Source organism: Osmerus mordax, chromosome 9, assembly GCF_038355195.1.
Source record: "Osmerus mordax isolate fOsmMor3 chromosome 9, fOsmMor3.pri, whole genome shotgun sequence".
NCBI lineage: Eukaryota > Metazoa > Chordata > Actinopteri > Osmeriformes > Osmeridae > Osmerus > Osmerus mordax.
The window spans coordinates 8,253,081-8,269,861 of record NC_090058.1 but is presented as its reverse complement, the minus strand read 5'-3'; the positions used below and the strand labels follow the sequence as shown (position 1 = coordinate 8,269,861).

The 16,781-nt window shown below is 44.4% G+C and overlaps 2 protein-coding genes across 6 annotated transcripts; both read right to left on the bottom strand.

Annotated features, from left to right (window-relative positions):
* Nucleotides 1-306: 306 nt before the first annotated feature.
* Nucleotides 307-12,083, bottom strand: si:ch211-195o20.7 (cytospin-A). Of its 5 annotated transcripts, none has more exons than XM_067243135.1 (12): nt 11,954-12,083; nt 10,933-11,042; nt 9,243-9,806; nt 9,043-9,095; nt 3,261-3,823; nt 2,648-2,744; nt 2,444-2,510; nt 2,288-2,348; nt 2,051-2,153; nt 1,817-1,933; nt 1,442-1,501; nt 307-1,299 (listed from the first exon to the last, which is right to left on the bottom strand). In XM_067243135.1, exons 2-12 carry the CDS (start codon nt 10,970-10,972, stop codon nt 1,210-1,212), a joined length of 1,815 nt encoding a protein of 604 aa, XP_067099236.1. In that variant the 5' UTR covers nt 10,973-11,042; nt 11,954-12,083; the 3' UTR covers nt 307-1,209. The 5 variants fall into 5 exon arrangements, with proteins under 5 accessions (XP_067099236.1, XP_067099237.1, XP_067099238.1 ...); XM_067243136.1 differs by having other exon boundaries at nt 2,051-2,150; XM_067243137.1 differs by having other exon boundaries at nt 2,051-2,147.
* A 1,546-nt stretch (nt 12,084-13,629) lies between these two features.
* Nucleotides 13,630-15,655, bottom strand: zgc:193593 (uncharacterized protein LOC564090 homolog). The gene is made up of 2 exons (XM_067243867.1): nt 15,549-15,655; nt 13,630-14,239 (listed from the first exon to the last, which is right to left on the bottom strand). The coding sequence occupies exons 1-2, from the start codon at nt 15,597-15,599 to the stop codon at nt 13,937-13,939; spliced, it is 354 nt and encodes a 117-aa protein (XP_067099968.1). The 5' UTR covers nt 15,600-15,655; the 3' UTR covers nt 13,630-13,936.
* Between the last annotated feature and the right edge of the window lie 1,126 nt (nt 15,656-16,781).

Here is a 16,781-nt window from a genome sequence, read left to right as displayed (position 1 = left end):
ATTAATTATCCAAATGAGGCTAGAAATGCATTTTAATTACTGGAAGGCTTTGGATATAAAAGTGCAACATGTCATTGAACAGAATGTGACTTTCGATGTTTCTCAATAATCTTTTTCAGACCAAAGAGTTTGAAGCAACACAAAAGCAACAGATTGTGATGACATGTGCAGCAGCAGGGTCTTACCTGTAGATGGCAATCAAGTCAAGGCCAAACCATGCCTTGATCATTCATTGACAACATATTGTAAATCACATTCCAGTAAGGGGATGAGACCTGTGTTACAATCTACAGAAGAAGTAGACTGTTCTATAAATCCCAAAAATATTTATTTTATTATTTTGGAAAAAACATTAATTGATTTCACTCTTACAGGTTATTTTACACAAGTATTTCCCACTACATGGCACTTTGCTTTGTCCACATTGGCACATAGTTACAGTTCATCACTCAATACCAATTCATGCATTCATGTTCTGGGAAAAGGGGCAAAATTGCTTTCCACAACTTCTACATGAGATTTACAAAGCATTGATCCCGAGTCAGTTTCTCTTCATCACTCCTATTGGCTATGCTTATATGTAGGAGTTCATTTTAATGCAGGGCAAGAGCTTCTGAGCATGAGCCAAGCATGCCAAACAAATATCCCTGCTATCATGCGTCTATCTACATATCCATCCTCATATCAAGAAAGTGCATATAGAAGTGCATTATTTACAAAGTGCTTCACATGAAATACTCTGAAATCAAAGGCACTTATGTTTGGTAAAAGATGTGATTACAGTAGTTTCACTGTGTCAAGGAAGCAGTGTGGGGCATGCAGAAACGTGCATGCACACCATGACCACAAGGTGGCTCTGTTGTACCCACAAAGAATTCAAACGAAAATCTCTGAACATTTAACATTGAGTACTCTGAAAATATATATTTTCTTTGTTGCTTGAGCTTGGCAAAATAAATTGTAAGACTTTCACAGTCAACCAAATCATGATAGCTTTAAGTAAGATAAGGGAGAGAGGAAGAAAGAAAGGAGGCATTCTAGAGAATTCAAACACATGATGAGTGATTTCCATGCTGTCCAAGTCAAGGGCTAAGTCAAGGGCTGGTTAGCCATTAGCAGTGTGTTGAGGAAAGGGGGAGAGGGGGTTCTACCTCTTCAGTCACCTATGAGGACCTTGGCCAGATCTGGGGTGAGGACTGATCCAGAGCGTCACATCTCAAAGTGTCGGTAAATACTCTCCACATATACCAGAACCCTCTGCCAGTCTGGGCCTCCAGGTCTCAGCATCTCCTCCATAGTCTGCAGAACACATAGATCAGGATAAACACCTAGAAACAAAATAAACAATTCACAGCAAACTTGTTTGTGTATGTGTGTATTAGAGCCAAAGGGAAGCATTCAGAGGGTTTAGACCCTTGGCTCCTCATCATGACTCACTCACCAGTGATTGTGTGATTCCCACATTCTCTCCAGTCGTAAAAGCAAGGCTGAGGTTCTCCTTCTAGGGACATACAAATATGATTTGAGGCTGCTGTATGTGTGTACTGACTGTGTGTGTGCAAGCTATTACATACACTGTACGGACCAGAAGAATAGAAAAGGAAGAATTGTACTTGTTTCTTAGTGCTACTTCAAATGCTATTTCTAAGGTTTTTTGGGGGGAGATTAGGGTTAGAATTGTATTAAAGGAGGGGTTAGGATTCAGGGATAGGTTAGAAGTTAGGGTTTGGGTTGAGGTTAAGGAAAACAGGCCCTGAATTGTGAGTTCCCACAAGAATGGCCACACAAACTAGTGTGTATGTGTGTGTGTACCCACCTTACTCTCAGGGCTGAGGGTGCAGTAGGGGATGTGTGAAGGGAGGTAGGTATGATAGACAGCACAGAAGGCCAGACCATCTGCCCAGCTACTGCTGAAGTTGGTGATGTCAATGTTCTGTACAGGGGACAGACAAGCCAAGACATCCAGGATTACTTCACGAAACACCACACACAGCTCAAGTGCAGCGAACCGTGTGAAGTTTGAGTGACGCATCGGCGCGCGCGCACGCACCTTGTAGCCCTGCGTGCGACTCTGACACCAGCGCAGCAGAGTGTTTCTCTTGGAGCCTCCATGACGCCGGAGCAACAGGTTGAACCCATCCTGGGATCTGCTGCTGTTCAACACAGTAACAGGGACACCACAGGTTATGATAAGACCTACATGTTCCTGTTCAGGAGTGTGATACGAGGACTAAACTGTGGGTAGTAATGCCGATAGCGGTGTGTTTGTCGGTGTGTTGGGACTCACCTGCTTGGGGGCATATCTGAAAGTGCAGAATTGTACTTGTTGAGAGTCTCTTCCTGCTTACCTATAAATCCCCAAATAAAGTTGAATGTGAGTTGTAACACACTGTAGGCTATAATTCCTCAAGAGATGGTACATTGCTTACACACAGACACACACCTGTGAGAGTGCTGGACCAACTGTCCTGATGTTCCATGTTTTTTCTTGCCCTTGGTTGATTAAGATTCTGGAGAAATAACACAATTCACATATTCATACATTACTGTTGTTGCCACTGGTCAGCAGCAGCAGCAGCCCAGACAATTAGACCTAGGAAACCTCAAGATGCCATTGGCTGGATCCCAGAAGTCAAAGTAGTCTCACCTTGTTTGTGGAACCTGCTGTTGTGGCAGTAGTGAAGTGGGAAGTTCCATTCTCAACAGCAGGGGGATCCAAGGAGACGGGAAGTCTGGACAGGCTTCTATGATATCATGCAGCAGGATTCTATGTTAATGAGATGGCCTCACATATTGTATAGTGGACAGAAAAGCACCACTTGATGTTTATCTGAAATCTGAAAGTCATTCTTGACCGTCTGGGCAAACCTTTTTAGATAGGCTGGCTTCTATCCTTGCTCGACTTCATGTCTTGAATCAAAAAAAGTCTATTGGAATGGTTCCTGGAAAATGGATGCCCTTAATTGCCCCTTTGAAGGCCTTATCTATTCCAACTACGCTCCATCTTGCACACTAACTTGTACCTGCTGATGAGGCCTGGTGTGGATACTTCTCTCATATATCTAATGGTTCTAAGAAATTGAACTGGAGTGACAAGCTGCAACTTGATGAGTCTGCATTAATAAGATAGATAGAAGTCATGGATGAATGTCTGTCTTGGTTGGATAGGTTTAGCACAAATTTGTTAAGAGAAAGTTAATAATATCAAAATTGATTTAAAATGTTATTGTTGTATATAGTCTACAATGAATGATTATCACCTAGATCTCTCTGTGGTACCTATCCTCCGAGTCTCAATGGTGGCACGCCCCTCCTCTCCACTCCTTTCCTCATTGGTCACATTCCTCAGGTACCTCTTGACCACTCCCTTCACGTCAATGTGCGTTTCCTCCTCAACATTCTTCATCTTTTCATTCTGACTTCCTTTTTCCATCCCTTCCCCTTTTCCTCCTCTTCCAATCTTGCACATCGCTCTTTCTCTTCCCCGTCCAAACTGAGACTCAAGGGCGTTTGTTTCCACATTTGCCTTTGCATGTGTGTGGGCCAGATTTGGAGCCTGGGCCTCAATTCTTCCCTGGGCCTGGGCGAGGCTGGCTATCCTCTGCCTGCTCTCTCTCAGTTCTCCCCTCAGAGTGACCATTTGAATGTCTGTCTCTTTCTGTCTCTGTTGAGCAGCGGCCAGCTCTCTCTCAGTGTCCCGGTGAGCCATTCTGAGCGCGCCCAGTTCCTCTTCTGCTTCGGAACGCAGCCTGTCGGCCACAGTCACTGCCACCTGCAGGTCAGACTGGAACTGCAGCCACTCCCCGCGTTCCACTCTTTCTGTCTGTAAGGAAAACAACTGCCAATTACTAAAACATCCAAAATAATTCAATTAAATTCTATTTTACTTTAATTTTATTTTGGAGACAGATTGAAGTTGCTGCTACATTTATAGAATCTGGCCTCATTCATTCTCAGTTTGGTCATGCTCAAAGCACCTTCTGTTACATGGACAGGGACTATGAACAAGGCTTCACTGTTAAAGTAACAGTGGATTTAGATTACACACCGTGCCTCTATGAAACTGCTTAAGACGTAAAACATAGGAAACTTGACATCGTCTTTGATGATCAAACACCTATTTGGCTTCTTTAACACAACTCAAAACCTGAAGTGGATGGGAGGCAAGCCTTAGCAAGCACAGGAGGGCTTGGTAAAAGAAATGATGTGCACACTACCCCTGTGCCGAAGTGCTTTACTCCAAAACCCCATCAGGTGAAGCACTGAAGCAACAAACCTTGCAAAATGGAACAACATGATTTGTAAACACCAAATGTTTTGCTACTTCAAACTGTAAAAGGATCGCTCAAACTAGTTTGAACTTGAAAATCTGATTTCATCAAGGTCGGAAGTGACCCCAACCGTGACTCATCAAAGCCATCAAGCCAGGAGTGCATCTCAACAGTCATCTCAACTTGCATTCCTTTCTCAATCTCCTTTCTACAGAAAATAATCAACATATTAAATCAAAGCTCCAGAGAATATACAATCCACTTTTATATTTATACTATCCTACACTTTCAGATCAGTTGAGTAGAGATAAGAGAAATGAAAGTATTCTACATGATTGAGGTTTGTCTGAAGAGTATCCTATCCCAGGACATGCACAAACACTGGCCTGTGGATGTGAACACGGATATCAAGCGAGGCACTAAAAGAGAGTAACTGATCCAAAATGTAAACGATACCAGATTATTTCAAAAGCAAGAGAGAAAGCTAGCAAGCAAGCTGAAAAGAGAAAGCTTGAGTGAAAAAGAGAACAAGCACATACTCAGAACATTTTGAATGTGAGTGAGAGACAGTATGTGTGTGTGTGTTTGTGTATTGCATAGTGACCACACATAGGAACAAAAGTGTGTGTGTGGAGGAGTAGAGGGGTTGGGTCTCTTGTTAATTAAATGAAGAATGGATTGAGATGCAGAGGAGGACTGGAGAGGCAGGGGACCGGAGCCAACTTGTTTCCTCATCTGACCAGAGACTCAAGACCACAGCTGGGCCCTATTAAATCCTCCTAGCGCACACACACACACACAGTATATGTACTCACAGATCATATTCTCTACCCTCTTCTTTCTCACACACACACACACACCTCATTCTCACATTCCTATCCCACTGAAGCACAATGTTAACTTCTCTGTCACACATTTAGGTGTAAGTACAACTACACAAGCGCTGATGAACATTCTCAGAACATTTAGCAACAAACCCACATTTACACTTTGCTCAACTGACATGCTAGTGCACTTTGTAAGCACACTGAGAGCAAACTTCAGTCAATAAATCCTGTGACATTCAGAAGACATGACTTGAAAGAGATGTTTTCCCCATATTATGACCATACACCAACACACTTAAGTTTGTGCACATCTTTATACCCGTCAGACAGTATTATGTATCTATGAAACACTGGCATGCTGCATGTCCCTACTAACTAGGGCTCGTCTGAGAAAGGGAACAGGAAGGCACTCCTCATCTCACACAGAGATAAGAGTGTTGATTCTCCTTTTAAGAGAGACAGAGAATCCCTGATGGACTGACCTTGTGCCCCACCACAGGCACAGATGGAGACTTGTGGGAGGAACACATGCACACACCCACACACAGATGCAATCACATACACAATTAAGGTGTGTGTGAGTGTCTCTATGTTAACCATCTGTCCCACACCTCAGTTCACATACACACCAGAACCCTCTAACACACAGGGCATGGACCATGTGTTGTGGGCCTTTTCAAGCTTTCCACAGACACTATAACTGCAAGTTAGAAAACTATCTTCTACACACTCATTAAGAAAAAGACTATACACAGTTTCACATATATTTAGTCAATATATTCATGCTATATTGTTTGCATATCAAGGATATGCTATTTCTCCTGCTGGTTCCTACCTTTCACTCTGCATTGCAGATCTGACACACACAAACACATACATTATTCTGCATGTAAACTAAATCAACCTAAGCCTTCAAAAGAGCTGGAAACTAAATCCTTGAAATGTGCAGTGCCGTTCACCTGGATCTTATCCCACTGTAGGGTTCTGAGAAGTTCTAGATCCTCAGGACAACAAGGGCCAACCCCACGCACCCCGTGCGCCCCCCCCCCCCCCAGCCAGCAGACATCAGTATCCAGGCCCCTGCACCACACCCACCCCCCCAGCCAGCAGACCTCAGTACCCAAGCCACTGCCCCCCCCAGCCAGCAGACCTCAGTACCCAGGCCACTACCCCCCACAGCCAGCAGACCTCAGTACCCAGGCCACTGCCCCCCCCAGCCAGCAGACCTCAGTACCCAGGCCACTGCCCCCCACAGCCAGCAGACCTCAGTACCCAGGCCACTGCCCCCCACAGCCAGCAGACCTCAGTACCCAGGCCCCTGCACACAGTCACCCCGCCCCCTCCAACCAGCTTCAATCCAACTACTTGGCCCCCTGTACCCAGTCCCCACCTACGCAATACTAAGAGCATGGACACAATACCCTGCAGGAGACACAGACAGGAGAATTGGAGGGGAAAGGAAGAAGTAGGTTGGGGTGGGTGGAGAGAGGGGGTAGGATACATGGGGGGAGAAAAGGGGAGGTAAAGAAAAATAGATTTGAGAGAGTGGGAGTAGTAAAGGGATGGAATGAGGGGGGATAGACAGGAAAAGAAGGGTTGAGAGTTGGAGGGAGTGGTGTTAAGTCTGGAGGTCAGTGGGTGGGTGGTGGGGGAGGAAAGGAACAGAGAAAAGCGTATGGCAGAGAAGGAATTGGAAGAGGGAGAGAAGGGGAGGTCAGAGCTGCAGAAGAAGATGTGAGGTCATTGTATGAGTTCTGCTGCTCAGGGAGGTGCTTGAGCCCTTAGAAGTGTGGGTGGTGGAGGTGCGGGGGGGGGGGGGGGGTAGAGGCACTGAGAAAGGGAAGGGGGGGGGGGGGCGGTACAGTCCCCTGCTCCACTCACACTGTAGTCAAGGCTCAATGTGTTTGTGAGGATTTGCGTTCATTCTTCTTTTCCTTTTGAATACACACTCACACAGAGACAGAGAGACAGACACAAACACACACGCATCCAGTCAGACACAGCACACTGACTTCTTCCCTCACGCCACCAGAAACAAAACAAGTTTTGTCTCTGCAACAGCTGAATGCAGGACCCCTCCTCCACACCACTCCTCTCTCTCTCTCTCCCCCCCCTTTCTCTCTCTCTCTCTCTCTCTCTCGCTCTCTCAACAAAAGCCTCCCACGACACCATGAGCCAGAGATGACTGAGTTCATAAATTCTAGCTTTGCTAACTTGCAGTATATTGCTCTACTGAGGGACCATGTCAACATGTTGCTGGATAGACTGAGTTTCATATGAAGGGCTAACGGGGGTTTAACAGAGCCCTGGATCTGTGTGTGCTTCCCAGGCACACAGGTACAGGCAGAAGGGGGGGATGGAGTGATTGAGTGAGCGAGTGGTTAGAGAGGGAGATGGGATCAGAAGGGAATGGAGAGATAGCGAATAGCTAGAGAACAAAACCATGGAGGAGGAGGGAAAAGAGGGAGAGCAAAGGCATGGAGAGAGGAATGGATGGAGTGAGGCACAGCCAACAGAGAAGAAAGCGGAAAGGTCATATTCCAGCTGTCCCAATCTTTACCAGATCTACAGAAAACTAAAAGCCCATGGCTAGCATACTTTGGTGGGTGGGTATGGGCTTAGAACTGGGCTAAAACAGGAAATTAGACAAAAACGATCTGAAGGGGAATCAGAAGACTGCACAAGCCATGCACAAGGAATCCTAATTCTGGTTCTGTTGGTTTGTCTTGCTTCTTCATCGAGCTATCTGAAAATGTTGTGGCCGAAAACTGTATGAAACTACTATCACTGAACTGGTTGATTGTCCTGACGTGAACTATCACTGAACTGTCCGAATTATCCTCAGGGTTACCTCAGGTGAACAAGCATTGACCAAAAGAACAAGACACAGCACATGAGATCTTGGTTAACTGTCACTGACCAAAGGTTAGAACCAAGGGACACACCAAATAGGAGGGAACTGACCTAGGAAACACCAAATAGGAAGGGACTGACACAGCATACACCTCGTATATGGACAGGAATAGAACATGGCACACATAAAACTAAACACCGACAGACGGAAGCATGGACTTTAGTCGTTTATGACTGATAATAAAGTACCAAACAGCTGATATGTGCCGAAGCAGGCAACAGGAAGAGATAGCAAGAATAGGCCACCTATGCCAATATTCAGTTAAGGGCGGGTTTTATGTAAAGAGTATAAAAATGACGGATGCTTATGCTTAGGCTTTCGCTGCGGAAAGCCCAGAACTTTAATTTGAACTTAAAGAAACCAGCCTGACTCCCGTTCCTCCTTGAAAAGCGACCTTTGGCTAGAACAGCCCACAACAAAATCAATGGGCTTTGATGGCAAAAAGAGAAGAGACAGATACAAAAAAGAGAGAGATAGTGTAAGCATGAGAGGAATCAAGATGATCTAAAAGTATTTCCTCCCCAGCCTCTTAAGAGGGCTGTAGACAGGAAGCGAGCTATTAGAAGGACCACATCTCTCAGAGGCCCTGCTGGGCTGGTCCAATTTCTGGGTTGGGTGGGGGTGACGGAGTCTTGTTATTGTTGAATCTCCTTGATGGCAAGGTCTAGTCAGAACTATGATTAAAACACAATCCCAGCCGCCTCAATCTTTGCTTCAGGGATTGTGTCACTTCCTGTTTACGTTCCCACAGTTATCCAGCAATCTTCTACCACAACTGTCCCGGCTACTATAACCAATTGTAAAAACAAGTACTAAATATAGTATACAATATTGAAGTGGTCTGTAATAATTTTTAAACTAATCAAACACACTGTGTTGATTCTTCAAATACAAATTGGAACCAGCAAAGCCTTAGAACCCCAAGTAAAAAAGTTAGATGAATTTCCAAGAAACATTTGACAAGTGCAACCTGAGCTGTGTGGAATTATTATATATTTTGTGTACGCAATCATATGTGAGTATTGATCACCTGTATGGTTTCTCTCAGACGACAGATTTCAGTGAGGAGACTTTTCAAGACACCTAGGAGAGAGGGAGAGTCAGGGACAAAGAGCAAAATATCTTAGAATTTGCATCGCATTGAATTACTTGTGTCATATCATTTTTGAAGGAGGACTCTTGTGACGTTTAGTCCATCTGCTGGCTTGGTCTAGATCTGGTGTAGGTTACCTGCCACTGTCTTGTCCTTGCTGTCAGAAAGTCCCAGTGTTGTCCTGCACTCCTCCACCAGCCTCTCCATCTCCCCCTGGCTGTCCCTAGAAACAGGCCCCATTAGCAGGGACTGACTCAGTCCACTGTCCTTCTCTTTCCAGCTTTGGCCCGAGAGGCTGACCAGGGAAGATGAGCTATCCAGAAACGAGGGGCTCTGGTTGGGGCTTGTCATCTTTCTCTTCCCCTGCTGTGCATGCGCACTGGGGGTCGAACTGGACAGACCATTGTTACACCCCACAGCCACCTGTTCCTCAGGTGTCACGGTACATTCTAGTTTGTCCTGTTGGGTGCTGGAGGTGGGTCCAATCACAGAGCAGTCTGGGGTGACAGGCATGGGAGGTTTCCAATCAGAAGCGGGGGTGGAGGGGATGAAGTCTGAAAAAGGAGGTGATTTCTTGCCACCTGTGCTGAGGGCTGAAGACATTGGTTGGTCTGGATGAGGGAGGGTTAGTTTGGGGACAGTAGGCGGGTCAGCAGCAGCAGGAGAGGTAGGAGGAGTGTGGAAAATGTCCTGGTGAGGACCTGGAGAGATGACATGGGAACAAGATTGCAAGAAAGAGACTGACCGACGAGCAGGAAAACATGATGCAGATGGCTGAGCCAACAAGTCCATCCAACACACACACACATCTTTGTAAGAATAGAAGGAATGGTCTATTGCTTGTCAGGAGACAGACCTGGCTCGGGAGCAGCTGATCTACAGGAAATGACCACAACCAACACTCCTCCTTTGTCCTTGTTTGGAAAGTGGTCTATGCTACAAAATGGATGTGACTTCAAATAGGAAAGAAAGCTATGCAAAGCAATGCTTCACCACCAGGCGAATGAATCTCACACTACTGTTCTTCAAATTGTGTGAATAACTTCTTATAGCCACCTTTGTCCAGATTATAGTGTGTGTGTGTGTGTTTTAGCTTGTCTGGGTAAGAGTGTCTGTCAGCCAGCATTAGGCCTCCCATGATTAATCCTTTGCCCTTGCGCTGAGCCGGGGAATTCTGCCGATTCATCACAGCTGGGGTGGCTGGGCCTGACGAATCACATGGGGACGCAAGGAGAATGACCACAGAGTGAGCTACACACAGGAGAGGAGTCTAAGGTTTCCACCCCTGCAGCGCACACACACACACACTTTCATTTATCCTGAAATGTTGCCTATCCTTTCGTCTTGCTCTACCCCCCCCCCCCCACTTTGCTCTCTTTTTTCCCCCCAAATAATTCTGACTTATTTTAGGTTTCACTATCACTTTTCTTTCTATATCTCTCTCCATTTCCTGTTGAGCATTGGCTAGTAGTTGAAACGTGTATGAGTGTTTCTGGGTATTGGGGAATTAGTATTCTGGAGGGTAGGGCGATCAAGACTGTAGAGACAGGGAGCAGCTCAGGGTAGCAGACAGAATGCCAGGCTTACCCTGTGTGTGTGTGTGTGTGTGTGTGTGTGTGTGTGTGTGTGTGTGTGTGTGTGTGTGTGTGTGTGTGTGTGTGTGTGTGTGTGTGTGTGTGTGTGTGTGTGTGTGTGTGTGTGTGAAATATTTCAAATTCATCTCAGAATGTACAAACTGGCTGCAGGAATTTCCTAAATGAGTTGTCTGAGGGCACAGGTTTTCACTTTGTGAAAACTTATGGTGTGTGTGTCTGTCAGGTGTGTTACCTGTTGGTCCATGGCCATCTTTGCTGGAGAAGTTTCCCATAGTGTAGTGAGAGGGGGCAACACTGAGGGGCACGCTTTATCTCCGTGGTCAGGGCTGAGGTGAAGGCACCCTGGAGTCAGATAAAACACCATTGAAACAACTGACAGCATCACATAATTATGTCATATTCCAAGGAAGACATGTCCATATTCCATGTTCAATTATATCAGAATGTACAATACTGAATTCCATTAGCCTACTTAAAGAGATACATGGTTACATTTTGAGCCTGGTAAGTTGTCACTAGCTCAGTGAGGAGCTCAATGTTGTTGGCTCTTTATTGTTTGCATGTTCATTTGAATGTTGTGCAAAACAAGACTAGAACCTCAGTCGACGAATTAGACCTCTGACGAATCACATCCTCATGAGAGAACAGTGCGGATAGCACGCAGGGTACAACGCCACCCTAGCAGGCAATGATGAACATGACACTAACATCTTGCTGTTTGGACACATTGTTCAGTTCAAGTACCGGAGTTACGGAGCGAGAGAGGCGGTGTTTGGCCTTGAATGTTAGAGAGAAGTTGTGAGTTTAGTCATGCGTAACGTGCCAAGTATTGCGCTGACACAGGGACATGCTTTGACCAGATTTAGCCCGATGAGTATAATCCATTTCTTAATGATGTCAAACGTTAACTCCTCATTGCAATGAGAGGGGAACACACGGTGCCCACAAACTTATCAAGAACTCTCGCTCGCCGTGTAAACGTCTGATTGATCCCAAAACTATTAATTTAGCCTAAATAAAATCAAAGACACGCGCCTTGTAACGACAGAAAATAATGTTTAGGGAATCCAATGGAAATCAAATGCTTGCATGCCCTGATACAATATTGAATGCAACGCACCTGGCAAAAGTAACAGCACTTTCTTTCCCAACAAACAGTGCCGTTTAACTGAATCATTAAGTTTCTCTAACAAGCTCAATTCGAGTGTCGAATTCCTCAGACACGCTTAAACATCAAAAAGATAACTACCTACCCCTGGAAGAACTAGGAAGAATAATTGTTATTTCAACCCCTTTGTTCTCGTCTGGGTTGTTGAACACAATCCGCTTGTTCTCCGCACCTTTTCTCCTTCCGAAGAAGCGCGCTCATATCATCAAAACGCTTCACTGAGTAGGAGGAGTAGTGCGCAAGCACGGGAGAAAGTCTGCACTTCAAGAAGTTGAAAAGTACTCTAAAAGTTTTAACATAACACACCTTATGATACCCAACAAACACAAAATGCGTTATTAATTGAAAAGAGCCATTTTAGTCAATGTCAAGAGATATTATTTTCAGCGCATACACAGTAGCTACCTGTTCGAGGTTTGTCCAGTAGGGCGCGTAGTTAGTCCGATATGGACTAAACCTGTTGCCTTCGTTGGCCTTGTTTGAGGCATGTCCATCAACGTTGAGTAGACCAGAGAGGTTCATTTATTCAGCATTTATTCCAATTGCGAGATTATTTATTATATAATTATAATTATAAATTATGTTATATTATCATAGTGGAAAAACTTTCATTTAAACACTTATTTAAATAATACAGGAGTATTAGAACTATCATATTGCAATACTAGTAGTAAAACACATCACCAGTTTACAATAGCCTATGTAAAAAATAAAAAACGTTACATTGCAGAGTGCTAAACCTGGATACATAAAAAATGTATCCAGGTATCACAACACAACTGTAAAATCAGAATCAATTATTATAACATTTACCACTGGCGCCTAAATAGCTTTGTGCCAAAAATGTTCACATCTTTAAGTCATGCTGCTCCTTTAAGTCTTTTTGGAGCACATTATCATCTTGTCTAAAAGGGGTCAGTCTCAGTGGATTGGCTGAATGTGATGGCAGCTGGACCCATCACAGCATCTACTGAGGGGATACATTTGTTAGTGACCTATAGCATCAATAAAGAGACTAATCTAATGATGCTTGAAACCTCTGCCTGCCACCAAGACCACAGATGCTGCACTGAGCTGGCAGACAAAAATGTGATTATAGGAATGACCTCTTTCTGATGCAACAACACGAAAACCTCTCCCCTCCCCTCCTTCTACCCTTTACTTCCACTCAAGCCCTAAAAAGGAAACAATGTAAATTTGCCTGTCCTAAATTGGCACAAATCTAACATCCAATCCTCCTCCATCCAATCCTTGGTCATCCCTAATCCCAGATTAGATTGATGAGTATGCCTGATACCTGATGTACCACCTGATCTAATCCTTTTTAAGGATATTGGTTTAGCTGGGAGATTTGTCAATCTCTTCCCTGTGTCCTCACCAGCATAATCTAATAAGCAGTGTGAATACGCTGCAGTATCGTTTACAAGAGTGTTTATTTGTGAGGTACAGTGTGGAACTGCAGTATACAGAGTGGGTTACACAGCAAACAGTGGATGGTCTACATGTGTGTACTCTGAGTTACTACATAGAAGGAAAAGAAGAGAGAAGAAAATAATCTAATACATGGGAAAATTCCACCTGTGTCTTTCACTACAGACTGTGACAGTCAATGCCAGCCTTGCCCACTGACGGATGGCACCTGCTCCTCATCCACTGAAATCCATTCAAGCTTGTACCAGCACTGTACAAATAATGGCCCACTGCCTGGACTGGCAAGGGGGTGTGGTGTGGTGGGGGATGCCAACCATCTGTGTACTGAGAGTCCATGGCAGTCTTTTTTTACCCATCTTCACAAAGAAGGCACATGCAGTCTCAGAAGGAAACTATTTAAGATGACACTTTATTGCTGACCTCACTAAGCAATCTTTAAGAAGTCTCAATTTACTCGTTCGATCAATCACTGCTAATCGAGTGACTGAACATATTGCACAGATGTGCTAAGTAATTGCACACTGTAATTTCCTATAGGTCAGTTATGTTACAGTGGATGAAAGATCATCCAAACCTGTCTATGAATATACAGAATTCAGGACAAATGTTGAGACATTCGAACACAGAGTTGCGTATTTTAAGGATTCACTTTCTGGATAGCAAAGGAGGGAGGCGGGACATCCTGAGAGCCACTGGAGCGGCGTGGTAGCTCCATGGAGGATGGGGCTACCCTCGCCTGGGCCAGTGAGCTGGTTGCGGAGTCTGTGTGTGGGCTGGTCCACTGCAGGAAGCGGGCGGAGGGGCGGTGGTGGAGGGCCAGCTGTTTGGAGCTGTAGCCACACATGCCGATCCCCAGAGCCCCCAGAAGCACAGCCAGGCGGGGCATGACCATTACCCCATCTTCCCCTGCCTTCTGGTTCATGTTCAGCATGGCCTGGGTCTGCAGGAGAGACAGAGGACTGTGGGTTAGATTACAGTGAGGTGAATGTCTTTTAGTGAATACTCCTTCTTGTATCTTCTTGAGTTTTAGCAATTTTGAGGGAAGTTTTAATGTCCTGACTGACAACATTTATGGCATGAGATATTTAAGCTCAAACAATTCTAAAATGCTCATGTTAATTAGCAGCATACCTTCCCCAACCCACACCCAGGATATATATTTTTCTTCCAAATAACTCTCTGCATCTGTCACAAACAAAAGCTCTTGTATTATGTGAGACGTAAAATTTCCTCACAGGCCCCCTAGACAATAATAAAGTGCAAAGAGAGGAAATAATAGATAGCACAATTCTAATGGAGCTTTGACTCAGGCTGTTAAACAGACATTTTTATTTTTGCCTCTTTCAGTTTTTCCTACTCATAATTCATTGCATTGTGTCATGGGTTGGATTTTTCCCATGCTTGGGGTAAACACCAATAAATAAGCGAGAGATCAAGTTAAGCGAGCTAAAACAAAACACTCGCAATAAAAGCTTATGGTTGAGATATTATAGGTGTCGGGGTGGAGGGTGTGGTAACCAACATAAAAGTAACCTGAAATGTGGTTTTAGCTTACAGAAAATGCCTCCTGAACTGCTTCTTTTAAAGTTTGTAAAGGGAAAGAAAAAATAAAAGAGAACAGACTAACATTAAATGACTGATGCATTGGTCAAACACAATGATATTAAGACCCCCTAAAGCAGTATCAGGTTGTAGCTTGAAAACAACCTGCACAGAGAACCTGTCCTCAGCAAACCAAACAACATTACATCAATAAACCATCTCAAAGTCATCCAATCATTTCAGTCAAGAGGTACACCCCGTGGACAGATAGTACCAGGGAATGCCAAGGACTTCAGGTAATCTATACAGGAGATCCATCAGATATTGCAGAGGCATTTCTGGTTGACAGGTTCTAAAACAATCCAGGCCATAAGAACCAAGCCAGACGAAGCCCAATCCAGCTCCTGGGTTCCTCTGTTGTTGTGGACCAGCTATTTCCCAGAAGACAACACTTCACAATGACAAAGTAAAGTAATCTCTGGCTACCTGAAGCAGATTACGGCTTTGGTGTCGCCAATTGCCTTAAAGTAAAGACTGACGCAGTAATGTAATATACCACTGTATACATCATACTGAAGTAAATATAACAATCAATATTATTTCAATGAGATATACTTTACATTCATTTTTTTCTTAGACAATCACCCCTGCCCATAATGCCATAGCACAGCTATGTATATTAGACAAAGACTTCCCCTGCCACCCACCTGCAGATATCGTATGTACCCAGGAGTCAACCTAGGGATCCGGAAGAACATCTTGGAGCGTTCCAGGGTGAAGATCGTGTTGCTCAGCAAAAGAGTCGGTGTTGAAAGTGAACTCTGTCAAGCTCGTCTTCCTGGGTGTCCTGGACTGGGGAACCCACAGAGAGAGATGCTGTGTGTGGACACTTCAGCCTAAGATGAGCTACCTGGTGGAAACCTTGGGATTGTTTATATGTCCTCTCCAAATCACTTTACGTAACCACACACACACACACACACGAATGCGCAGGAACACACACAGCTTACAGGTGGTGTGTTCTGAAAGATTAAAGAGTGTGCTGGGATGGAGGCCATGGACTTACCAGAGTGTTACCAGTCAGACATCTAAGGGTTTAGGCTAATTAATGTTTAGTCTGTCAACACTGCAGAGACCATGAACTTGATTTGCTGGAGTCATATTATGGGATATTGCTCAGCACTGTAAAGGCACAACTCCAACAGAATATTGTATAACTGTAGAATCTGCTATCTACTTGTATTCATACTATATTACATTAACTGTAAACAAAACATTTTGCCTTCATAATGAATTTGTACAGATAGCAGTGTTCAAATGTTTTTAGAATGAGTTATTTATATTTGACTAAAAGGTTTCCCTAAATGACAGGAGAGTAGGTGCACAGCCACATCCACTTACTAACCGCCATGAACAAAAGACTAAATCACTGAGTGCTGAGGTGGAGGATCCTCCAGTCTTTCTGTTGATGTGTGCATTGTCTGCTTCTGCCGATTCAGTGCCTACCTTGAGGTCTAACCACTTTTCCTGGGGGTCTCCTTTTAAGGGATGGAACCTTAATAATGAGCGTGTTAAGTTGATAACCTCTCCCTCAGTGAAGTGTTGGATGCAACCTTGTTTACAAGAATGTATGGGTACCGTAGACCTTTCCTTAAAGCTGGCATCCCTTCGGTGGCATTACATAGCTTTGTGGTGAGCTGTCCTGTTCTCAGAGTACAGTGTAACTGAGGTTAATATGTTCAACTTGTTTTTGAATGAGAAACTATTTGCCTGTAGATAACCCCTGCAGTTGGCATCATTATACTGGGCGAAAGCTAACCATTTCCTTCACAAAATGTTATCTGAGCATGATGGGTAATGTGGTACTTACCCTCGTTCTCCCCTCCAGCTAATGACACCAGAAGGAGTCTGTGTGCAGGGGCCAGACAACACCTGGTGGC

Excerpts from the sequence above, each read along its gene's own strand:
- si:ch211-195o20.7 (XM_067243135.1), bottom strand. The coding sequence starts at position 10,972 with ATGGGAAACTTCTCCAGCAAAGATGGCCATGGACCAACAG. Across the intron at positions 9,807-10,932 it reads AGATGGCCATGGACCAACAG|GTCCTCACCAGGACATTTTC; the intron begins GTAACACACCTG and ends TCATCTCTCCAG. Across the intron at positions 1,934-2,050 it reads GTCGCACGCAGGGCTACAAG|AACATTGACATCACCAACTT; the intron begins GTGCGTGCGCGC and ends TCCCCTGTACAG.
- zgc:193593 (XM_067243867.1), bottom strand. The coding sequence starts at position 15,599 with ATGTTCTTCCGGATCCCTAGGTTGACTCCTGGGTACATACGATATCTG. Across the intron at positions 14,240-15,548 it reads GGTACATACGATATCTGCAG|ACCCAGGCCATGCTGAACAT; the intron begins GTGGGTGGCAGG and ends TCTCTCCTGCAG.